Source organism: Apis mellifera, linkage group LG2 (genome assembly GCF_003254395.2).
Source record: "Apis mellifera strain DH4 linkage group LG2, Amel_HAv3.1, whole genome shotgun sequence".
Classification (NCBI taxonomy): Eukaryota; Metazoa; Arthropoda; class Insecta; order Hymenoptera; family Apidae; genus Apis; species Apis mellifera.
In genome coordinates this window covers 944,408-972,135 of record NC_037639.1, presented here as the reverse complement: position 1 = coordinate 972,135, position 27,728 = coordinate 944,408, and the positions used below count along the sequence as shown (strand labels likewise).

At 18.6% G+C, this 27,728-nt stretch overlaps 1 protein-coding gene and 1 long non-coding RNA gene across 8 annotated transcripts in view; one reads left to right on the top strand and one right to left on the bottom strand.

Moving 5' to 3' along the window:
• The window catches only part of LOC102653978, a 28,185-nt gene extending 24,363 nt beyond the window's left edge, over positions 1-3,822 (top strand). The window contains exon 2 of the long non-coding RNA XR_412383.3: positions 3,415-3,822. This is a non-coding gene — a long non-coding RNA (uncharacterized LOC102653978). The remainder of the gene's footprint in view (positions 1-3,414) is intronic.
• The window catches only part of LOC100576733 (inositol-pentakisphosphate 2-kinase), a 271,738-nt gene that overhangs the window by 33,835 nt on the left and 210,175 nt on the right, over positions 1-27,728 (bottom strand). For all 7 annotated transcript variants that reach the window (XM_026439232.1, XM_026439230.1, XM_026439231.1 and 4 more), the window contains 2 exons: positions 24,353-24,551; positions 6,467-6,671 (listed from right to left, as the gene is read on the bottom strand). In XM_026439232.1, the coding sequence (XP_026295017.1) occupies positions 6,467-6,671; positions 24,353-24,535 (388 nt within the window). In that variant the 5' untranslated portion in view covers positions 24,536-24,551. The remainder of the gene's footprint in view (positions 1-6,466; positions 6,672-24,352; positions 24,552-27,728) is intronic.

Below are 27,728 nucleotides of genomic sequence, written 5' to 3'. Positions count from 1 at the left end.
ATAACGAATTACATCTATAATTGCAATAAAAAATTTATGTGTTTCTTAAAATCATTTAACTTTTATTTGAAACATTTTTTTATATCATTAATTAAATCAATTAATCTCATTAAAATTTGACAGATATTCGACTAAATCCAATATTTAAATGGAACGTTTCATATATTTATTAATAAAAAATAAAATATAATTGAATATTTGTATAATTCATTAGTCCTACAAATTTTAAATAAATTTATTTTAAGAGATGATTCGACTTTTAAGTCATTTGAATTTCGAATTAAATTTTTCTATTTAAAATAATATAAATTGAATTAATGAAATCCATTTCAAATCTCAAAAATTTACACGATATAAAATATTTTAAATATAAATAATAATTTCTTAGTATTATTCATTTAAATTTTTAATAAAATTTTCGTAATTTAAGATATTTTCACGATGCATTATATTTTTCTACTAGATTTATTTACTATAAATTGTGATATTATTTCATTAAATCATTCTTTGTAGAAAGATCCAAAAAAAAAGTCCAGAAACTCAACATTAATCACGCTCTCTGTTCTAATCTCACAGGTCGTATAACTTATAATTAATAAATACAGCGTAGTAGTATTACTATTGTGAATAAAGATATGCAGAAGAGGAAAAGTGTGATCCTTTCGTTGAAAATATATATCGCAATGGAAAAAAAATATTGCACGGAGGTAACAGTGAATATACAAGGTTTTCTTTTTTCTTATAATGGTTTAAAAAAAAGTTTAATAGAATTTGATAAAAAAAAAAAAAAAGAATAATATCCAATAATTTAATTAATTTAATTAATTTAAAAAATTAATCTAATTTAGTTTTAAGCAATATTTATAATGATATAATTAAATTTTATTAAATTATTAAATTGATAGGAAAATTATTACTTTTTGATTCCAAAAGATAAATTTCCAAAATTTCAATTTGGCATGTATAAATAGGATAAGTCTGGCGTGACAAGTTACATTTTTTACATTAAACAGTACATTGTAAACTATTTAATTAATAAAATATTTAAATAAAAAAATATATATTTGGAAATGTGAATATATATAGATTTATAATATTAAAGAATAAAAAATAAAAATAATCATAAAATAAAAAAATATAATTGAATTCTGAATGAGATGACTTTCACTTCAAAGTGATGATGCAGTAAAAACTATATGTTATAAATCTGAAATGAAAATTTTTTTTTTGTATAAAACACTTATTTGTTTATATATATTCAAAAATTCTGAATAAAAGTATTTTTTATAAGTCAAATATCAAATTTATTCATATTATTTTGATGATTATTATGATTCTATTTCTTATTTTCCGCATCCCATACACGCAATATTATCTATTTCGTCAATATTATTATTTTTTTAAATGTATTGGAAAATCTAAAAAAATTTCACCGAAAGATAAATTCTGCATATTAATTATTTTGGATCTGTTTAATTTTTTCAATATTTTATTATTATTATTTTTTTTTTGTTTGAGATTCTTTCAATTGTTACCAATTGGTACCAATTCAAATAGCTATCAATTTTTTAAATATTTATTAATATTTCTTTTTTTTATTAATCTTTTTAGAAATTAAAATATAAAAAATGTTTTCTAGATTTTCTGATTTGTTAATCTATATCCATTAAGGTATTACTGATTCAATTATATGTTTATTGTTTCTGTTATAGAAGTTTATTGGATATAATATATTGGATTTCTATAATATTCATTAATATTTGTAACATTATTTATTTTGATCGTGATATTCATCTACACTATGATAAATTTATTTTTCGAATTTTATAAAATATTCTATTATTATATAATGTAGATAAATATAGATTAACTCTTTTAAATTTGAATTATATTATGCATACAATGAGATCGTGAAATTTATTATATATAATATTTATAATATAATATTTCTTATATATAATTATACAATTAATATTTAAATATTTTTTAAATAGTGATATTACATTTTAGCACATAGAAAAATTAAAGAAAAATAATATTTACGTACAAATTTTATCCATTTATCCATTAACATTTCTATGAATATTTAATATTTTATACTTATTGGATGTTTTGATAACTTATGTAAAAATATTAAGTTATATATATCTATTAAAAGTTTTATGGAAGTGTTTTAATATAAGTTGTTTTAGAATAAATAAGTATGTCATGCAATAAAACATGAAAGAAGTCATAAAAGTTAAACATGTCAATTTTTATCTTCAATCATTCGTATTGATACGTAAATTTAAAAAAATAGAAATACATTTAAGTCTGAGAAAATATTTATTATATTTTTTGAAATAAAATAATGTTGACCCAAATTTAAAGCAAAGTTTATCTATTTAATCAAATTTAATCAAATTTTGAAAATAATAAAATCGTATTAAATTAATAGTAATTGATAAATTATTTATATATTCGATGTCCAATTTTAATCTATGAAAATTAGATATTTAATTATGATAAAAAGATGTTCAAATAGAAATTGAATATTTTTGAAAATATAATCTGCATATAATTATTTTTTTTATAAATGGATATATAAGTCACATGAAGATTAAATATTTCTATTTTAATGAAATCATATAATTTTTAATGCATTAATTAATACAACTTGTTATTTTCTATGAAAATTGCTACTTATGTAAAACAATTGTTTACAAAATATTTTAACTCAACTGAAATTTAATATATGTAAGACAAGGATAGCATAAAAGCAAGAATAGATAAATATAATTTCTAATTTTCCATAAGTAAAATATCCCATGTAGGTAGATTTTAAAAAATTGAATATCTCTGAAACTAATGAGTTTTCGACATTTTTTTGCAAGGAATAATTTTTCTGTGCTGTATCAAAAAATATATTAAAAATTATACGATTCTATTTAAGAAAATGTCATTTTCATATAATATCCATTTATAAAAAAACTAATTAGTATATAATATCTATTTGTATGGATTACATTACACTATATTAGATTATATCTTTCTCAAAAATAATTTCTGTCTAAATATTTTTTTATGTAATTCATGAATAAGATTAAAAATGAATATGAACTATAAAATTTTCGATAAATATAACATTTTAAAAAGCATTTATTAATAGGTGTATAATTATATAATAATTCAAATATTTTTAAAATTATATATTATAGAAAACTAATTTATTTAATTGAATTTATTAACTTTGTTGAATGCTATAGATATGAATTAGAAGATTTATAAGTTTTAAAGTAAATAAAGAAAATTATCTATAATGACAGAATTTACAAATCAGAATTTTTATATGCGAAATGAATGTAAAATAGAAAATTTGTATAAAAAATAATATAAAGAATAAAAAATAATTCAATTATATGAATTATTTTTCAGAAAACTCATCTCTAAATATTGGTCGTATGCATTATATATCTCAAGTTTCAAGAAATATTCAAATTTTATGAGCGAAATTAAAGTCGAGAAACCACCATTACGACGGGTGAGATTTCATCGATCCCAGAAAAATTCTGATGCAATGGAAGGTTTTTGTACATCCTGCATTTTTCTCTGGCAAGAAAAGGTGCAGCCAACAGGTGAAATGTGGTAGAAAAAAATGCACCTGAGCGATCAATGAAAGTTGAAAAAATATGCAGGTCTCAGACAAGTTACCGCAGTCTGACACCTGTCGTTTTTGCGAATGACAGCGTCGACAAACATCTGCGTTTATATAAAAAGCTATCTTCTCAAATGCTTACAAAGTTGACTTATTCTTAATTTTGTATAAAAAAGGAAAAAAAAAAAGTAAAAAAAAAATTTTTCTTAATATCATTTAATAAAAAATGAGAATTTCAAATTTATAGTACGATAGAATAATAAGTTAATGCCCAATTGTTTAAAATATCGATTTTCGGAATATATATATATATAAAATTTTTTTGGAAGACTTAAAATGATATTAATGATATAAAAAATTTAATGATAGAATAAAATTAGAAAATTTATGATTTTTGAAAATAAAACATATGAATTAAAATTATGTTGCATCAAAATTATATAAAAAGTTATACAAAAAAGAAATATTTAAAAAGAAAAAAAAAATTTTAAAAAGTAATTGATTAGTCTCTAACGTCACAGAGTCGATTAATCTGAGAATTAATATAATGGTTGTTACGTTTGTATTATAATTATATTTTTCTTTTATATATGATATTATTTTATTTTGTGTAATATTATATGATGATGTAATTTATATCTTTTTAATGTTAAAATTTGAATTTTAAAAAAGATTTTTATTGTGATTATGAACTTTTGAATAATTGACATAAATTATAATGTACAAAGTATATTCATAGAATATCTTTAAAGGATCAATTCTAGAAATTAAAACAAATATCAAATACAAATGATATACAAAAATATTGACAAAGACTTATTTATTAAGTTATAACTAATTGATTAATCGAATGAAAATAAAATGAAATCACTTTATTTGATTACACTATTTCATTACATTCTGCTTCTACTTTGCTTCATCTGATGAAATTACAAATATTCATAATAATCATGATAAGTAAGTCTTAATTGATATTTTTATATATAAATTATTGTATTTGTTTTGATCTCTAAAATTCTTTAAAAACATTACACTTATTAATATTTTTTAAACATTCCAATTTATTAATAATTTCTATATATATATATATATATATGTATAATATATAATACATATATAATATATATATATATATATATATATATATATATGTATAATATATAATACATATATAATATATATATATATATATATATATGTATAATGAAAATTTATAGATATATTTTATGAGATATTTATAGTTATATTTTATGAGAGTTACAACTTTTATTTCTTGTAATATATAAATTTTATTGGTATTTTAAAGACAAAAAGACAATGGTAGAAATTAACTAATTTTCTGAGCAGTGAAAAATTTTTACAGAATATTCTTTTACAACTTTAAAGCCAAAATGCAATTATTTATCTAGGAGTTAGTAGAAATATTATGAAAAATAAGCGTGAAATAGTCGCCGTTAAAATTGATTTATTTCTTCATTACCTTCTTTAGATGAAGATTCATTAATAAAATAAAAAAATAAATAGAATAAAAATAAGAAAACAGGTAAGTTTATTTATGTGTTGGTGTCGAACATATCCGAAAAGCCATAAAATCGTTTTTATGTGAGAAAAATTTGATGGTAAAGTAGGTATCGACTCGTCGGTAAACACTGTTAACGTTGATGAACGGATCGTCAATTGTTCTCTTCCATAATAACTATTTTATGGTTTTTAAATAGCAATTTCCGATCAGCTTACTTATACATTTATATTTTCTAAATGATTATTTTGCTGATAAATCGTCATATAAAAGTCACTAATTATATGAATTATATGAATTTTATTAATAATATTTCGGAATTTACAATTCCGCAAATATTTCAGAAGAAATTATTAATTTGAATCTCTGAAAAATTATAAAATGAATTGAATCAAAAATTCGGAAAACTATTATATGTTTAAAAAAAAAATTAAGAATTTTTATAAAAAAAATGATGATTTATTAAATTTCGAACAATTTCTATTTAATATATCAATAAGCTTCATAAAAGATGATATTCTATAAGATATTAAAAATTATTTTAATTTTAATCATATGTTTAATTTTGTATATTGTGTTTAAATATTTTTATAATTATTTTTCATTTCTCTTTTATTATTTAAACAACTATATGTTATAACAAAAATTTTTAAGATACTGAGAAATTCTTCATACTTAAATGTAATATTTATTTTTTCTTCTTTGTATATTTCTAGAAATTTAATATAATTTTACCTTATATATCTGAATTTATATTAATTCAAATATTGTTATAAAAATGTATTTGACAAAACAAAATTCAACTAAATTAATTATTATTAAGCATATTTAAATTATGTTTAATTTTTTGTATAATATTTTTATGTTTTAAAAGTTATATTATAATCTATATTTTTTGAAATTCTGAAATAATACATTTTTCTATATTTTTTTATAATTATTTTAAAAATACAGTATTGTTATATACTTCATCGAGATATCATAAAACTTCCTAAAATTTAAATTTTTTATATCAGATATTATTCGTGTTTTCTCTCTTTTTTTATATATTTATTAATCTTAAATAAGTAATTATTTTAAATAATATTTCATTATTTATTTTATGTAAATGAAATTTGAATAAAATTATAAGATAGAATAAAATTATATATAATTTTTTCTACGAAGTATCAAATTTTCTCTAAATATATGATTTTTTTTTTAAATATACATATTTTCAATAAAACTTGTTAAATTTAACGGCGACTTAAACAAAATTTCAAAATGATATTTCATATAAAAATTTTAAAATAAAATAATTTCAAACAAGTTACCTGATCGAAGAGGTCGAATGGCTTCTGAAAGTTTAGTAATATCTTTCGCATCGTAACGAAGAATCTCAGGGATTTGCGTGTATGGGCCCAAAAAGCAGGAAGCCACAAACCTAACGAATTCCACTTCACGTTCGGCTCGTTGTTTGCCATCATCCGGTGAAACATTGTCTGGCACCGACTTCCGGAATCGAATTACCTTATGCTCCTGAAACGTATGAAAACAAAGAAATAATAAAAAAAGAAAAAAAATTAATGAATAAGAAAAATTATATATAAAATTCAAAATGAAAATTCGATTATTTCTATGTTTAAATCTTCATCAGCAATTTAGCAATTCTTCATGTTTTGTTGTTTCAAAATTCTTTAAGAAATTTTGTAGACGTTAAAAAAAAAACGTAAATTAATATTTACGAATAAAAATTATCAGACAACATTTTAAAATAATACGAAATTTTTGTATAAATAATAAACTTTTTTGAACTGAAAAATAAAAAAAACTTTTGATGAATTTTAACAGATTATTGACAATTAATATCATATATGACATTCTATTTCATTCTTTAGATATAATTAGCTGTCGAACTTCAATATTTCAAAAAATAAAAAATGAAAAATGATTACTGATGGAGAATTAATATTCTATAATATATGAACTTTTGAATGGAACAATTTTTCGAACTAATCAATATTCCAAAATATGTTTCAAGAATATATTTTAATATTTTAAGGATATAAATGAGTCTTTTCCAGACGAAAGATACAAGATATTATTTATTTTTTTTAATGATTTTAATACGTTCTTTTTTATTTTTTTTATTTTTTTTAAATGTTAATTCTTGATATTCAGAATATTATATAATAGTGACTATAGATCAATTCTGATACATCTGATTAAATTGATTGAAGAAATATTCTTTGAATTTGAAAATATCCATTATGAATGTCTACGTGTGTAGAGAATGTGTAATAAAAAACTAATCAAAAGATTGTATTTGTATTTCATCAGAAATTGTTGATGTAATTGATTGAACATTTTTTTAGTATCGAAATTATGACAGAATATCTGACAGCAACAATGAACAATGCCTCGATAATAATATTAAACAAACATAGATAAGCTTAGAAAAAAAAGAAAAAAAAGTGAATAACTTATTTTTATAATATATTTTGAAAATATATAAATATATAAATTCTCATTTATATCAATATCATATATATATTTAATTGTACAATTTTTATCCTAAATTCGATCATTAATTAAAGAATTAAATATTAAAATATTTTCGAATTAATCAACGTAGCTAATATCTAATTATATAAAATAAACTAGTTATAATAAAATATTTCTAGTTTATAAAATATTTTAATTTTATTTTGTAACTATATGTTGTTAACTATAAAGCAATGAAAATACAAAACTGCTTTGCCTTTTCTTTATTCTCCATACATTAATTTCTAGAAAATTAAAGTTAAAACATCTTCTAAATTGATATTTCTCTATTATAATAACGTGATAATATATCTTACAGAGAATGATCAATTACATCGATTGATTTAAAAAATATAGATTTCTATTTTTAAAATAAAATTGACTTTTATGCTCTCTATACTTCCAAATTAAGAAAACAATTCATTTATATAAATTATGCTTATCTCAAAACATATTCATTTTACTTGAAATACTTTTTGGAATAAATTCGAAAGATAATCTGAAGACAAAAATATATCCTCTATAACATCCTCTATAATTTATATTCATATAGAAGATAGAGAAAATTTTCCTAACACGACTATTAGCTTCATATTAGCTATATATCTAATAATTAAAATGCTATCAAGTTATTTGCATAAATTATAGAACAGATAAAATAAACACCAATCCTCTCTCGACATGTTCCAATCTCATATGCATAGCTAAAGAGATCGAGATTGTTGCGTTTAAGTCTATTTATGATATGAATTATAAATTATTATATTTAATAATTTTCGCGGTCAAAAGATATAACATATGTAAATTGTGTTATTATATCTTTTGATTTTATTCTGTGCAATTATTCTTTTATGTAAATTGTACATAAATTTTTAATAAATAAATAAATTATTATTAAACAAATAAATTTAAGGTGTCATAAGATAAAATTTCAGTACATTGTCATCATCTGATCTATCATCAATAATATCTACACAATATAATATATAATATCTAATAATAAACTTTCTTAATTACATTCATCATATGTAATTATGTACTATATATTGTACATATTTGTTTTTTTTTCATATAAAGGATATATCTATTATACATGTATTAAATGTAAATTGTTACTTCTTACTTACTATTAAAAATGAATTAATATTTTGAATTATGTAATATATTCAATTTTCGAAAAATGAATTAATGTATATTTCAAATTAGCAGTAATTTTCTTTTATTCAATACTTGATTTTAGATTTTACATTTAATTTCTATAGCTATAAATTGAATAAATATGCGTTCGATTATATAAATATTTTTCGAAAGAATTAATTTAAATAATTTAAATAATGCTTTATATAAACATTTATTTATTTAATAATGTATTATTAAAATAATTTTACTAATATAATTTTTATAAAATATTTTTATATTATTTATAAATTGAAATTGTACATGAAGTTTTAAAAACATTCAAAGATATTATATAGAAATCTTATTCTTCATAATCGAGACCTTCATTCAATTGTTATAAAAATAAAACGCTTTTTTTCATCATGCAATAACTATTTTTCAATAAAATCATTCTCTTAAATTATTAAAGTGACGTATGATAAAAATGTACATACGTAAGTATTTATTAGAACAATAAATGATCATACGTTTTGCATACTTGCACGACACGGTTGATTATCTATTATCAGGGATAAATAAATATCGGAATCAACTCGTTACAACGTGACATTCAAGAAAATATGCAGGTCAATGATATAAAAAAATTCAGATATAAATCAGGTAATACACCTTTATCTTGTTATATTCTAATTTTTAAAGGTAATATGCAATACAATAATGAATATTTAGTACAAGCTTGCACAGAAGTTTTTATCTTTTGATTAATACAATTATAAATATGAATTATAAATATTATTTTAATTATAAATAGATATTTATCATATAAATTATAATTTGGCTTTCTTTATCAATAATTTTAATATCAAAACTTTTATCGTTTTATTCATATTTATTTATCTTTTTACTTAAAATTGAATTTAAAATTTAATATCTTTTTATCAGATTTTTAAAAGCAAATGAATTATCATTGTTTAGCATATTATATCTATTATTAAATTTATTAAAAATTGCATACAAATAATAAAGAAAATTACGTTAAGATTAATCTATTATATTCTAATTTATAAATTATATTTTCACATTTATTTGAAGCAAAGTATGAAATTTCTAAAAGAATCTCGATGATCTAATTGGTGAAATGAAAGAAATTTTTGAAAGAATATGAAACTCGTTACGAAAATAGATATCGTAGGAAGCGAAAAATTTCGATGTTGTCGTCGACTTTGTCAACGGATTGAAATTAGGTCGACACGCGGCATTTCATATCGCGGCAAACCACAATTTCCATTGCGCAGCAGGCTTCAATTACTATCAGTGAATTGCTTAAATGACGTGGCGTTAATTACCGGTGCGTACCATCGTGCTTCACAGAGAAACCAGTCGTTCCACTAACGAGTCCATATTTTGCTATGTTAAAAAGAATAAAAGACAAATATGATCACATGTAATGATCGATAATGTTTCTAGAACGATCTTTTGAAAGAAGCTAGAAATAATGTCATTATGGTCAATTTTAATGATTATTGTACAATTATTTATAATATATTGTTTTGTTTAACCGATGAATAATATTTTAATTGCTTAATTATTTATTAAATATTTAAATCGCAAATGATGATATAATAGCAATGAATTTCATCTTTTAAAAAATAAAAATAATATCGGTATCTTCATATTTTTTATAACATATATTTATATGTGAAAAATGAAATTTTATAGAAAGAAATTATAGTTATTTTATATATAATCGAAGCTTTGTAACTCGAATCTTTATAATATGAAAATGTCTATAAGATTACAATTTTTTTCATTTCTTTTTCTTGTTCCATTGTGAAAAATTCTATAAATAAAAATTCATAATACCAACTATTTGTTATATATTTATTTTATTTTTGATTATTTTAAAATAATCTGATTTTTATAAATGAAAATGTAAACTTATTTTAAGATTAATTAATCCTTAATTAATTTAGAATAATTCAATTTTTATAAGATTAAATTTATCTCATCAAAAAATAAAACAATGTTTCTATAACTTAACAGAAATAAATTATATAAGATATTGTCTTGAATGCTGAGAATTAAAAATAATAGCTACGAATTTATCTTTGAACTTTTACAATTGAAAAAATAATGATTTTTCAGCAAAATCTTTGTAAATATATCAAATTTTTATTTGTTAAATTTTTCATATCTAAAAATATCAGATGAAATCTGGAAAATTCCAAAATTTTAAATCATCAGTTTTGAAATTCGACTATAACTATGATATTTGATTCAATTTGAATTAATTATGAAAATTGATATAATATTTCCATCAATGTAATAGATAAATTGCTAACTTGCTAAGAAGAAATATATTGTATTATAATGGATTATTATTAATATTCATAAGATACTCGTAACGATATATTTATTTCTTGAGTTTTTATGAGAAACATTTTTTTTTTTCATACATTTATATATAAGAATATACATTTTTACATATTTTTCTTTTATTTCATACTCATTATATGATTTTCCAATTTATTGTTAAATTATAATATTATATTATATAACGTATTAAAAACTAATAAATTAACTTTTATTATTATTTAATTTTAATAAAATCTAAAAATTACAAAAGTTGTTTTATATTAATTTGAATATGTTTTATATTAATTTGAACCTACGTTAAATATACATTCTTTTTTTTTTTTAGTAAATATTATTAATTTTTAAAATCGAGTAAATAAGATTTTCACATAAAAATTTTTATTGTAAAGATAATAGTTCCTACAATCGTATTTCAAAGTCAAAGTGTTATTATTACATTTCCTGATATATATTATCGAAATATATAAAATTATTAAAAATATTAAACAAAGTTTTTATAAAATAATAACCAATGTAGTAATTTAATAAAAAAATACATTTTGAATTTTAAAATATAAAATTTTAATAATCATGATTATAAAATATAAAATAAATAAAACTTTAATTGTTGATTACAAAAAAGAATATTTCTCCATAACTTAAAATTCTTTGATAAAAAATATTTTTCAATCAATAAAGAATTTTAATCTATTTTAAATGAATACAAAATTATAATTAAAAATTAATTATTAAAAATAAAAATCAAAAGCAATATTTATTTCAAATCGTAAAAAATTATAAAAATTATAAAAGTGGATTATTGAAAAATCGAATAAAATTTTATCAAGAATAATATCAAGAAATAAAAAGATTAAGTCATTCTTTTTAAGATTTTTAATTTAAATATAAATATTTTGTAAATACTATTATATAACATATATCATGTTACGTATCATATAATTTTATAAATAAGCAGTAAATAGAATTGATTTTTTAAAATAAATTTTTAAAAATTATGATAATCCTAGTAAGAGATTAGAAAAGAAAATAAATTAGAAAAATTAAAAATTTACATAAGATATGTAAAACATTTACAAATAGAGGCAGAATGTGCACATTACGTTTTTTGCATTTAAATTTGGGAAAATTTAGAAGCATGCTTTATTATTATCTATTTAAATTACCGTTAATTTTATATATATTATATAGGAAGAAAGATATTTATATAAAAAATTATTTAATAAAATTTATTAAAATATTATTTTCGATATAATTATTATATTTTAATAATAATTATACTGTGTTATATTATAGTTTATATTGGATTTTAGAAATATTTAAATGATTTAGTCTACATAATAAATGTTCAAAAATAATTGTTTTTACATTTTATTAAATTTTTATTAAATTTTTATTTAGTGTAGTACTATTTAGTAAATTTTTAATACTATTAATTTAATTATTTAAGATAAAATATAAATGAAAGTATAAAAACTTAAAAGCATAATTAGTTTGTAATTCAATTTGAAAATTTTATTTATGAAACATTAATATAAATTTTCATAATTAAAATAAAAGGATGAGTAAAAACAAAACATTGAATAATACGAATTTAATTGATAGGTTTTAAATTCTAAATTCAATGAAAAAAAAATTTTTTAAAATAATTTAAGTTAAAACAATTATCATCTTCTTTGGTTTCAGGTCATTTGATAACAATTTAATGTTTAAGTATACATACAATGTGGATGAATTTATCGGTATTATCGATAAACTTGTCTTTTTATTTTTAAGAACTCACAAATGGTTAACCACAATCGAGCTAGGTAAAAATTTAGTGGTAAGCTGGTTTCGTGTTATCGATTAAAAACTCCATGTAGGTAAGCTATATCGATATATTCGAGTAAAAATAAAATCTAGAACATCTGATTTTGTGGTATCCATGTGAACCTCTCAGGTGTTTGTTGTCTTTCATACGCGTCCAATCGATCGTTCTCCTCTATCGTCTGACGTGGCTTATAAGTTTTTCGTGCGTCATTCACATTTGTTTTAACAACTATTTATCCATGTACTTAGATGCTAAGTACTTTAGATACCTCTTTTTAATGTACATTCTTTGCAATATCTATGTAAATATGTATGCAACCATATACGGAATTAATATAGAATTGAAAAATTGATTTTAGAGATTAAAATACAAAAGTTGGTATATCAAAATGTCAGATTTATTTATTAAGATTTATTTATTAAGTCATGAAATTAGATGAAGTAAGATAGGAATAAAATACAATGGTAATGTAATGAAAATAGGGCGATTTCATCGTTTCACTTCGTCTAATGCAAATTTCGATCGATATAATGTATATAACGTATATAACGTAAAAAAAATAAGTCTTAATTGATATTTTTATGTATCAATTTTGTGTTCGTTTTGGCTTCTAAAGTTCTTCAAAAATGTCACATCTTGTATAAATGTTATATTTTATTAAGAAATAAGTTTCTTTTTTATTAAAAAAAAAATAAAAATTATTTTATTTATAAGAGTTTATATGATTTTAAACAAACGAGAAAAGTTAAATATAAATATATATCAACAAGTGTTTAAATTCATATAATTAGTTTTATATTTTTTTCAAGTGAATAAATCTATAATTTTAAATGGTCTATAATTGTAGAATAATATCGAATTTATGACATAAAATTTATTTCTTTTTGTATTGAATTATGAATATTTTATGTCTAAAAGTATATAAAAATATTGTTGAATAATTTTGTATATTTATTTTTGTATATTTTATATATAACACCAAAATATATATTATTATATAATATATTATAATAATATTTATATCTTATTAAAAAATAGAATTATTTCTACAAAATATACATGATATCATTTCTTTATATCATAATTTCAATTTATAAATTCAATGTTAGTCACACTCTCATAGAATTTAATTTGTTAAATAAATAAATTATAAATGATATATAAATTTTATATAATGAATATTATTTTAAATACAATTATATAAAAAAAAATAAATCCAAATTAAAAAAAATAAAATCTATTCATAACTAACGTAAATAAATTTTTCTATATATAAGATATATTTTAATATAATATATAATTATATATAAGATATAAGATAATTCTATATATTATATATAATTTTTATATATAAATTAAGATAAATTTAAAAAAAATGATTTTTTTTTATTGAACAATACAATCTATTTTACATATATTTTCTGAGGTCAACATCTTACAATTAGAACTTCCTTTTGCGATAGCTTCCATGATTCTGAAACGCAAAACTCATCGATCATTCATGAAATCCCCACTCTAACAGCTTAGTTTCCTACTACCTAACAATTCCCCCTTCCAATGATTACTGAGGTCAACGGCCATCGTTTCATTGTCCTTTTCTTTTTTTAATTCTGCTCGGTTACGTTTCTCTTTTTCCCACTTGCAAGTGCGCAGTAAATATGCGCATCGATACAAAGAGAATGCGAGCTTCTCAGTCGTTCTCCGACTGTTGTATGGTTATTTCGTCCCTTTGAAGAAGTGTATCATTTAAAAGTGATGAATATATGAAATTTTTTTTGTCAAGAATATGAGGCGACTAAATAATACATGTGTTTTAATGATTACTCGTATTATTCAATTATTAAATGAAGAATAATTGATGTTTTATATATACATAACCAGCTCATTTTTTTTTAACAGTGTATTTTATATTGTATTTATTTATATTGTTTTAGAAATAAACACTGATATATTTACATTTAAAGATCATAGTTAATGATTATATGTATGGAAATAATATATAAAATGAAATAATGTAATAAGTTTTTTATTTTTCTTATACATTTGACAATTTTGCAAAATTATTTTAATTAAATAAGTTATTTATAATTGTAAATCAATTATAAAGTTTTAAGTGCAGATTATTTTTGATTATATTTGAGGAAAATAGGATTGTTTATTCTATCATACTAAAGTTTTCCAATTAATTTAACGTCTATACATAATAATGTATGCATAATCGTTTCTTGGAAATATGAAGTAAATGCATTAGGTGATGATCAATTAATTATAATTATAATAGTCATCTGCTTTCCATGGAAAGATAAACTTGGCAAGACAGATAGGAAATAAGTATAATTGCAAGAATGTAGGCGAGTGATTTGTAATTCATCACAAGTCTGAAGGCGGATGTTTATGCGATAAATGAATGCTGCGAATTATAAAAGGGCGTAGAAATGTAATTAGGAAGTGTAAGTATATGCGAATTATTATGTTTGTTCGATATCTCCTTTAAGATAATCTTATCAACAATGCGAGAATATAAAAATAAATTTTGAACTTCGTTGATTATTCTGAATATTTATAGACAAATTTATAAAACTACATAATATAATATTATATTAATGAATAAAATTTTTGAAATTTTTATCATCAATGTCTCTATAATTTTAAGCAATTGTCTCAATACGGTAAATGATAATTTAATAATGCTAGATATCATTAATTTGACATTATAACATATTGTTTTTGATTATTTAAAAAATTTTTTTTCAAAAATTATATATAATTATTATCATTAATTTAATATAATCATTATATATCATTAAATCAATTTTAGTTTAAACTGTGAAACAATAATTTTTTATTATAAAACGGTATTATTAATTATTTCCTTAAGATTTAAATTATAAAAAATTTATTTAATCGTATATACAAGTTAATTTTTAAATAGTTTTTTTTAAATAGATGCAATATTTTATTTCGTTCTAAAATCAATAAATTATTCAATCTCTAATAATTTTTTTTTTTAATTTTTATAATTTTTAAATATAATTTATATATACTTATATATTATTATATATATAATTTATATTTGATAATATTATCTTATCTTATATTATGTGCCGATATATTTCCTTTTCCTAAAAACAGATTTTTATAATTTTCATAATTTTTCATGGAAGATATAAAAACTTTTAATAAAATTAATAATAGTGATGAAAATTATATATAATTATATATGATGAAAATTATGTATAATTTTATATACATATTATATTAATATATATAGTTTTTAATACACCATTTTTAATATATTTTTATATTTTAACATATTTTATATCTTTCTTCTTATATAAAGTATCAAGTTAAATAATTGTTTAATTTTTATCAATTTTCAAACAAATATAATAACATATATCTTAAGGATTTTGAATAAGAATATGTATATTTGTTGACACTAGATTATTTAAGTTAATATTTTTATAATTATAATAAATATATCAAATAAAAATATCAAATACTGATATTTCTCCAATATATCTATTAATATTTTTATTTTATTTGTATGATAGATGTTATTATTATTGGATATTATCATTTTAAGGAATATTATTCCATGATGAAATATTAATTCAATATTTCATTCACTTTTAACGGATATATATCTGATATACGTAGTAAGTATATCAAACAAGAAATATCAATATTGTGTGTTATTGTCAATTAGTAATTTAAATAATAAAACTAATAATAAAACTAATTTAATTTTAATTAAATTAGTTTTAACTTTATCTAATAAATTATTTTTTAAGATTTGTGTTACCCTTCATATTAATTTTGATAATATTTTTATATTATCAATTAATTTAATGTCTATACACAATAATGTATGTATAGACATAAAAATAATAATTGTAAAAATGTAAAAATTATATATATATTTTCCTAATACATATAAAATATAATTAATTCTAATTCTTTTTGCATTTACGTTTTATTAAATATAATAGATAATTTATTTATACTTTAAGTAAAAATTTAAAAAAATTGACTTATTCCAAATCAGATTTTAAGACGAGATATAAAATTTAAAGTTACTGTTTTTCTTTCAAAACATTTTTGATGTATTTAATACTAGATTTATGGGCATTGATTATATACCTTTTTCACTGATATCTGTCTTTTTGACGGATACATTAAAATGTAATTTTTTGTAAATTATTTATTTAAAATCTATAGATCTTTATTTATTAAGTTCAATATATTTTTTCAATGTAAACTGTCTTGCATGTATACTTTCTACATATATATTTGTTAGATTTAACGTGATATTGTTTATTAAAATTTTTTTAATATACGGAATTATAATGATAAATAACTCTATTTATTATTATTTCATGAATAATGAATATAAAAAGTGAATTTTCTCTTTCAATAAATAAATTTTCTTATTAATTCAATTTGCGTCTGCATTTTCACATATTCACGCAAAAACGAGCAAGCAAGTGAGCGTATCATAAACATGCACACGATGCATAATACATGTGTTTTTAAATTGTTAGATTACATTCAAAATTTAAGTACAGTATGTTTCATATATTATTATATAATAATCTCGATTAAACTTTGAAATATTAAATCATTTATAATTATAACACGAACATTTAAGTTTTTTCTATTCAGTTACATTATTAATAATTTATAAAAATAGAAAAAAAAGTTTTTCGAATATAAACTAATAATAATGATGCTTTGGAAATTACAAATTAATAAATTTAATTTGAAAAAAATCTCTGTTAAATTCAATTTAGAATTAAAAATCGAATAATCTTCTAAAAATCTTTTAAGATAAAGTAGATTATAAGAATACCACAAAAATTAATTAAAATATTTCGTTTAATATCAACAATTAATAATAAAAAATAGTTTTAAAATAATATAATATAAACTTAATATTTTAAATTTAAAAATATAAAATGAAATAATGTTGTATTTAACATTATCTTATTATTAAAATTTTAACAAATTTATATGTATCTGATATAAAATCTTTTTTATAACATATAAAATATCAAATTAATATTAATAATTATCTACTAACTTTTTTCCAATTTTGAAACAAATACAATAATATTCTAGAATTTTTGAATAAGAAATATATATTAAGCAATTATTATAAATAAAAAAATATTATATTTAGAAAATTTTAAAAATAGAAAAATATATCGATTTATACAAATATTTAACAAGTTTTTATACAGTTCGAATATTTTATATTAATTATTCTAACAAATAAAATTATTGAAACTGGATAAATATTAAGTATGATCAAGCTTTAATAGCATAATTTTTTACAAATATTTTGAAATCAATCAACAGTCATATGTATATTATTTAAAATCTTGTTCTCTGTAATGTTTAAAATACATTAAAATTTATGAGAATGTCGCATATTGATAGTCTGACTGAAACTTGTTTCATTTTATTAAAAAAAAACTCATAATTTTTTATTTTTTTCAAGAATACAATTATATTTTAATTATCATTTTTTAATTTCTTAAAATATTTATGATATATATATATAATCATATTTTCTCAATATATAATCATCATATATTTATGTAAATGTTAAACGAATAAATAATATTTTAATAAAACGAAAAAATATAATAACAATCTTTGTTTCAATATATGTAATTATACGTAATTAATCGACAATAAGTTTATATGTTGTAATGATTTAATTTTTACATAGCAATTTATTGACTAATATGATAATTATTTAATTTTTTAAAATGACGGACAGAATTATATTTTAATGAAGAAAGAAAACGATTGTAAATTTCTTCCACTAATTTTATATTTAGAATAATAAATATAAAAAGATTTTATTATAGTACTATAATTTTTATTATAATAAATTATTCGTTCGAAATATTTAAAGCTTCTTAATATTGAATAATAATGAAATAAAATAAAATCAAATCTAATACCAATTGATGTATTGAATAATAAATATCAAGTATCAAGTAAGAAAAAAATATTAAAATATGCTTTCTAATTTTCAAAATTAATAAATTAATAAATAAGTTTTTAGATCTTTAGTATTATTTAAAATTAGTTTCACTCCTATCATAAATCATAATTATAAGTGCAAAGTATTTTTAAAATAGAAATTTTTTTTTAATTTTCCGCTTTCTAAAATTATAAATATAAGGTATTATAATAAGATTTTTCTCGTGCATTATAATCTTAATTTTGTTTTCTAAGTAGCTTTATTATTTAATTAATATTACTTATATATTTTCCTTGATTATTTATAATAATTTTTCTATTGTAATATTTTAATTAATATTAATTTTTTAAAATTTGTTTTAATTCATATTTTCACTTTCTTAATTTGTTTTCTTTTTCTCTTTTAAAATGATTTTAAGCAGACCGAAAGAGATAATAATAAAAGAAAGAAAAGTCTATTATTATATTATTATTATCTATATAATATATTATCTATATAATTTATTATATATTATTATCTATATAAATTTTATTTAAAAATATGTAAAAAAACTAATATTCTTGTTTCAATACGAAATATATTGTTTATAAAATGAAGTTCAATTTTTTCTAATTTATCTCTTTCTATTTATTTGAGAGAAATTCGGACAAGATGTCAAAAATAGTATATTGCAAACATATTTTAAATATTGTTCCATAATGCGATTATTTAAATTTATGCGATTATTTAAATAATTTGAGCTTTAAAAAGTTGAAAGTATATATTTCCTATGTGAAATATCCGAGATTTTAAAAATTATTATATAAAAATTTCTATAAAATTCCATAAAAATTATATTGAATAATTTTATAAATTTTATTTTTTTATAATTTTATTATATTGAAAAAGAATTAATCTTTTTATATTCGATGTTATATCGAATATAATAATAGTATTTTATTATTTGTAATTAAATATAAATATAAAAAATATATATTTTTTAAATAAATTTTAATATTTTAAATTAATATAAAAATTAATATTTTAAATATATATATATATTATACATATTTTAATAAAATGAGTGTTTTAAATTTTAATAAATTTTAATAACATATTTTTGTTTATAAAACAAAAAATTATTTTTATTATTAAAAAATTTTTATTAATAATAATTGGTAATAAATTTTTTTAAAGTTTTTAAAAAATTTAAATCTGAATGAAAATCTTAAGTTCAAATTAATAAATTAAGGCTTTTTTGTTTTATTATAAATTTCTTCCATTAATTTTATATTTATAATAATGAATATAAAAAGATTTTATTATAATACTGTAATTTTTATTATAATACTGTAATTATAATACTGTAATTTTTATTATAATAAATTATTCGTTCAAAATATTTAAAAATTGAAATATTTCATTTTAAATAAAATGAAATAAATATATTATACATTTTTTATTCTACGCAAATAAATATATTATATATTAAAGATTTTTATTAAGTTCATATTTTATATAAACTTCTTTCGACATTAAAAAAAAATATACCGAATTATAATATAATATAATATATTAATGACACATATTTAGAAGATTGATTCTAAAACGAAAAATTAATCAAGCAATTTAAATTTGTATTAAATGAAGCGAGATGAAAATAGAACGAAATAGCGATGTGACAGAGATAAAGCTATTTCACTTTATTTGTATTCACTTCGTTTTACAATGCAAAATTCAATTGCTTATAATTTAATAAAGAAACTTCAACCGATATCTGTATACCAATTTTTGATTTGTTTTAATTTCTAGAATCAATTTTTTTTTAAATTTCACAAATTAATATTCTATATAAAGATTAACAATAAATATAAAAAAGAAATATAAAAGACATACTTTATATCAATAATATATAAATTTTTTAAAAAGTTTAAAATTATTACATTAATAAATATTAACTAAATATTAATAAAATTATTATTTACATAATAAATTTTACATATGAAATATATAAAATAAAGCATTTAAAAATATTTTCTTACAAAATATAGTTTAAGAATTGTATGCAAGAAAAATTCTTTTTATAAGGGATTAATTTAATTTTCTATTTTTCGATATTTTAGAAAATGAAGTAGTTTCTAAATACAGTAAATACCAACGCGCTGATTCATATAGTTAAATTATATTGTCGCGATGATGAGTCAGACTTGGTTAAAGATGCTATACACGGTGGAAATAAGCAATTCCATAATCTTTAACAAAATAATTTAATTAACAACATACTTTCTTTTAATTTTTTAAAGAAATTACTATGAGAATATAAGAAATAAGAAGAGAATAAAATTATGTGTATTATATTAATTTCTATAAGGATTTGCCGTAAAGTAATACATACTTACTTATATCTCGTCTATGAAAACAAATATTTAATAAAAAATCAAAACTGGAATAAAAATACTATTCATTAATTTTGAAATTGTACGCTTATTTTTCAATATATTTATCTTATACTTATACTTATATCTTATATTTAAAAATATAAATTTTTCGCAATGTAAGATATATATATTAATCTATTCTGAATTCAAAATTGTTCATAATGAAATGAATACTATTAAAGTCTTTTTAAAAATAAAAGATGAAAGAAACTGAAAATCATAAGACATATTTAAATATCAAGAATTGTATTGTCAATGATATATTGCATTTATCATTATAAAATATTTATTATTTATAAACAACGAAACTGAAAAATAATCTATATAATAATGATAAATATGCAAAATATGCACAATATATTATTAAAAGTGTGTTAACAATCCTAAAGTTCATTGAAATCATATGTAACTTAAATTTAAACTTTTATACAGTTATGTGGTTATTTACTAATGAAATATATATATAGTGCCTATTTAAATATCAATATGCCGGATATGTGCATTATAATTCTTGAAGATTAGTGATTTTATTCCAGGAATATAGCTCGAGCTTGAAACTTGAAATACTAGACAAGGAGAGACAATGCAAAGATATAGCGAGAGCAAATGAGGAAGATATATTAGGTCAAGCAGAGGCAGTCGAGATCGTGTAAAATAAGTACTTTAAACAAATATCGTAAATGTTAAAATATTCAAAATTGGAAAAACTTTTATAACTTTTATTTTATCTTTCTAAAAATATCGATGGATTAGTAAATTATTTTATATATTATTATAATTTATATATTATTAGTAAATTATTTTATATAGAATATTTTTCATTATATTTTTAATTATTTTTCACTATATTTTTTTTAATTAAGCAGAATAGAAAAACGAATGTTTTAAATAAATTTATTCATATATAGGAAAATTTATTTACCTGCAGATATATTTTCATCTTTATATAAAAAATAAATTTAAAAACGAAATTATTATTATTATTCTCGATTTTTAACTTGAAAAAATATTTTTAAATTTTTGGACATCTAAGTCTTTTTATTATATAGTAAAAATAAGAATTATTTATTAATATATATTATTTATTATTATTTAATATTTAATATTTTTTATTACTAATATTTATATACATTATATACATTACTAATATTTATATTATGCTATTGTAAAAAATTTTTATTGTATTTTTCTATACGTAAATTCTATACGAAACATTCTATACGAAAAAAAATGATAAATAAATGATACAAATTTTTATCAGATTTAAAATCAAATTTTTCAAAATAGATGAATTTTCTTATAAGTCATTGTATGAATATTTTTGTGACTGATTATAAGCTCATTAGCATGATAAAACGATAATATGCGTTGTAATATATACATGTTTGTACGTCTTATGAAAAATATTTATTTTAGACTATTTTAAAATGGGGATACAGATGTTAATGTGACATCATTGTTATTGCACTATCATATGTTAACGCGTTATTCGTTGTCATATTAAAGATTACTTTATTGAATAATCGATGTGTTTCATTAAAATAAGTCTTAATAAGTATATACTTATAAATTTAAAATAAATTTGATAAATAATAAAAAGTAAATTTTATGTCGATTTAACAGTATTATTTTTATAATCACTTTTTTATCAATACATCATCAAAATAATAAAAAAGTTATCTTTGGATTTATATATTTTATACATAAAATATATTTTTAACATTTTTTTAAAGGCTATCAACAATAATTTATTGATATAAATATTTAATAATTTATAATATCATACATCAAAAAGAATTTTTATTAATGATAAATTCAAGAGATTACTTAATTCACAAGCAAGATATCAATAAGAGATATCAATAAGTCACATAAGATTATGTGATTTAACTTCGTTAAATTTCTTATTATTGGAATTATTTGAAAAATAAAGTCGACATTAATAATTGAAAAATAATTGATGAGACAAAAAATATTATAATTGCCATTAATAAGACATTAAAAATATAATGAAAAATTAATTCATGAAAAGAAACTGAGGAAATTATTGCGTTCTATAATAAATATCATGAAATTTTAATATAAAAACTTAAAATATTTTAAATGACTTATATTTAATTTCGATTCAAAATATGGCGTTCAATTTAAATCCTCTCTTAATATATTCATAAAATATCTTTAGATTCTTAAAATTAAGCAAACATAAAAGTTGACATACAAAAATATCAATAATGAAATATACAAGAAAAATACACAAAGAATATTATTAAAAATTATTTATTAAATTATAAATAATTTAAGTTTGTATTAGTAAAGTGAAAACCTTAAGTGTGACAGAGAGAGTTATTTCACTTTATCTGCATTTTGTTTTATTTAATGAAAACTTAAATTATTTATAATTTAATAAATATTTGTTAACTAATTATTTTTATATTTATTTTAGCTTTATATAATCGAAAGTCTCAAAAGATATTCCTGAATATATATCGTATATTTTTATTGATTTATAAATAATATCTAATTTTAATTATAAATGGTATAATGTACATTGAGCATGTAAATCAGTTTTATATGGATCGCGATTTTTTACCAATTAAAAAAATGATTAATTATTACATAATGTTGTATAATCTTTACGATTAATATTTCTATCAATTTTTTAATTTTTTATATTATCACACAATTATTTTAAATTGCGAATCAGTATATGAAAACCATCCAAATTCAATATTTGCTTTCTTATAATAAACTAATTAATAAGATACCCTTTGAGTTATATTTTTTCAATTTATAGTTTCAAGCAATAATTTTATTTAATAATAATAATAATAAAATTTTAAAAACATTGATATTTCAAACGATCTATTTATATTTATACTTCGACCAAATGAAATAATAATAATAATAAAAATATTGCTGAAATGTTTTTATAAGTAAAAAAGAAAATTTTACAGCTTACTCGTGGCAGTGCAACGACGATATTAGCATTCCCTTCGCCTCTGTAAACACAGTCCTCGATGGAGAATGTCGATGAAAGAGGGGAAGTTGTCCGGGAATCGCCATCGAAACTTCCGGTGGAAGTGGTCATCGATTCTGGAGGAAAGGCAGTAGTCGCCACAGGATTTCCTTCGTTGATTTTCATTGTTTTATCTTTATCCCTGCGAAAAGAAATAAGAATTCTCATTAAAATATTCGTATCTCTCTGATATATTTAATTAACAAGATTTAAAAACAAATTACTGCGTAATGTATTGAAAAATAAAAATTTAAGATAAAAAATTTTGATGCTAATTATATACTCAAAACATAAAATAATGTCGTTCTATAGTTACTAGATTCTGCACAGAAATGTGAGAATCCAAAAATGTCTCGATGCTCGGGATAGGTCGGGATTAGGGTTGCTGGGACGAGTTTGACTATTGGAAGAGTGGGAGAAAATGGTGGCGGTGGTGGTGGTAATGGAACTTGAAAGAAATAACGGGTGTTCTATTTTACTGTATCATATGGGCAGATTTTTGTCATTTATTTTGGCAGTAAAATGAAAATTTACAGAACACTCATTATTTCGCCCACCTTTTCTAGAATTTCTAAATTATTGCACCACTATTGCTTTCTCCCATTTTTCCGATGATCGACAATAATCATGATTCTGCAAATTTTGAGATTTCTGAAATGTTCCCAATTTCTAAGAATGTTGAATAATTCAAAAGTGTCGAAATTTTCGATATTTTTACGAGTTTTGAATTTTTAATTTCTGATCTTTCAAATTTTATTTTATAAAAATTGTTTAAATAAAAAAAATTAATATAAAATAATAAAATTATAAAAAAAGAGGATTATTTATTTTGTATTTTATAATGTTATTATCAATATTTATTAAATTAATTACTTATATTAAGAAATAAATAATCGTAAATTTTGTAAGATGAAATTCGACAATTTTCCAAAATCTATTTATATATTCATATATTCATATTTGAAATCTAAAATTATGGACGTATAAAACAAACTCTCAAATAGCATTTGAATTCTTGGAAATTCTTAGAACTATCTTAGAAAATCTTGACTTTCGAGAATTTCAGATTTAGACAAGATTTCGTCTTGATTTGTCTCAACATTATCAAATTATACTACTTTGATATGTAAATATCAATTATTTGTTAACAAATTAAATAATTATAAATAAAATAATTAATACTTGTTAATACTTGTAAATAGTTTTAATATTTTATTCAAATACTTATAAAAGAGAAGGAAATATTATATTTGTAAATTAAAGATTTATATATTTTTAAAGGAATTAAAAAATTTACATACATACATTATTTATATATATAGAATATCAATATATTTGTAAGATATATTCTAAAAGTCGAAACACAATGAATACAAAAATTAGTATACAACAATGTCGATTAAGTTTTACTTATTAAGTTATAAGTAATTGAAGTTTATGTTAAACGAAACGAGACTAAAAGAAATTGAAATTGTTCTGTCCTCATTACATTATTATTATACACTGTTACATCTCATTTCATTTAAATAATAATAAGGTCGACATTTTTGTACATTGGCTTCTAAAATTTATTCTCCAAAATTGTTCTAAGAATATATGTTTAATATTCTAAAATAAATGAAATTAATACATATCTATTTACATATTATTACGTATTAAACATATTACCTTTAATATGTGAATACATTATTTAACGGTGAACAAATTCTCCAACTATGATATTAAAAGGTAATTAATTTTATGAATTAATTTTAGTTTAGCGTTATAAATATAAATGTAATATATGATAATTACAAATTTTGTATATATGATAATTATAAATAAAATAATAGATTTAGAATAAAAGATTTTTAACAAGAAATAAATAATTCATGAAATCTAAAATATTGAGACTTAAAAATGAGTTCATTGAATATTTCTAATTGATTATTCTAAGATAAGTTCATTAACATAAATACATAAAGTGTATAATTTTAATTTTTTTATACATATTAAAAATAATTAATATACTTTATAAATAAATTACGAATAAATATTTATTTTCAATATAAAATATAATATATATAATATATAAGTATATTTTGCATACATATATTTTGATATATACATGTATAATACATAAATTAAACTAGAATACATAAATAATATAATTATAATAATATAATACATTAAACTAAAAAATTATTTTATTACCGTTAATCTTATTGAGTTATATGATAATTCATTGAAAATATTTGTATAATATTATATAAATATGTTATTTATACAATATATTTTAATGAATATAATATAACTTAAAGAATAGTATTTTAAAAAATAATACATTGCCAGGTATTATATTATTTATCAATTACAATTATAAAAAGTAATAAAATTTTATTAATAATAAATTAAAAACTATTTACATTAAATAATATATATTTAGTAACAATTAATTATTCTAGATTATAATTATTCTAGAAAATCTATTATAATTTTAAATAAAAATATTAATCGAAGTTAATCTTTTTTCTTTATGTTAATATTCTTTAAGTAGATGTATATAAACATACAGTAAATAGAAAAAAATATATTTATTTTAGAATAATACTAAAAAATAATAGAATTACGTTGATTTCTTGTTCTACATTAATGTATTATTCTATTTCTTATTTACTATATTTAGTATAATGTAACATTGATTTTTATATTTATGATTTGTGAAATTGTTTCATTCTGTAATAAATTTATTTCTATTTTAAGTTTTATAAATGATAACAAAGAAATAAAAGAGAATTATATTTATTTTTATGATAGATAAAAAATAAAAATAATTAAATAATATTTATTTATCATAAAAGAAATAACAGATTTTTTCTTAGTTACTTAATAAAATGTTTAATAAATATGATTGCTATGAAACTTTTATTTTACATATTTTTATATGAAAACTTTTATTTTTGTCGAAAGCCAGAAAACATTTCATTTAAACAGCAATATTTATTCTGTTATGAAAGAATTAAAATTGTAACAAATAAATTTCTCGTTAAAGAGTACATACGTATAAGAATTAATGAAAGTAAATGTAAATCAAATCAATAATTTTTTTATGTGTAAATACTGTCGATACAGTTTCTCGACCATTTATGCGTGTAATTCAGAATGAAAAAACAATTATGTAATATTGTTGCTATCAGTTGTGAATTATTAATCGATTCGAAATCAATTTAAAATTTTACGTTGGTATTCCAGATTAAACTATCATTGACCTTTGAGTTAACACGATAATTGCCACCAATACTGCACTATGTACCTAGATATATATATTATATTTCTATTT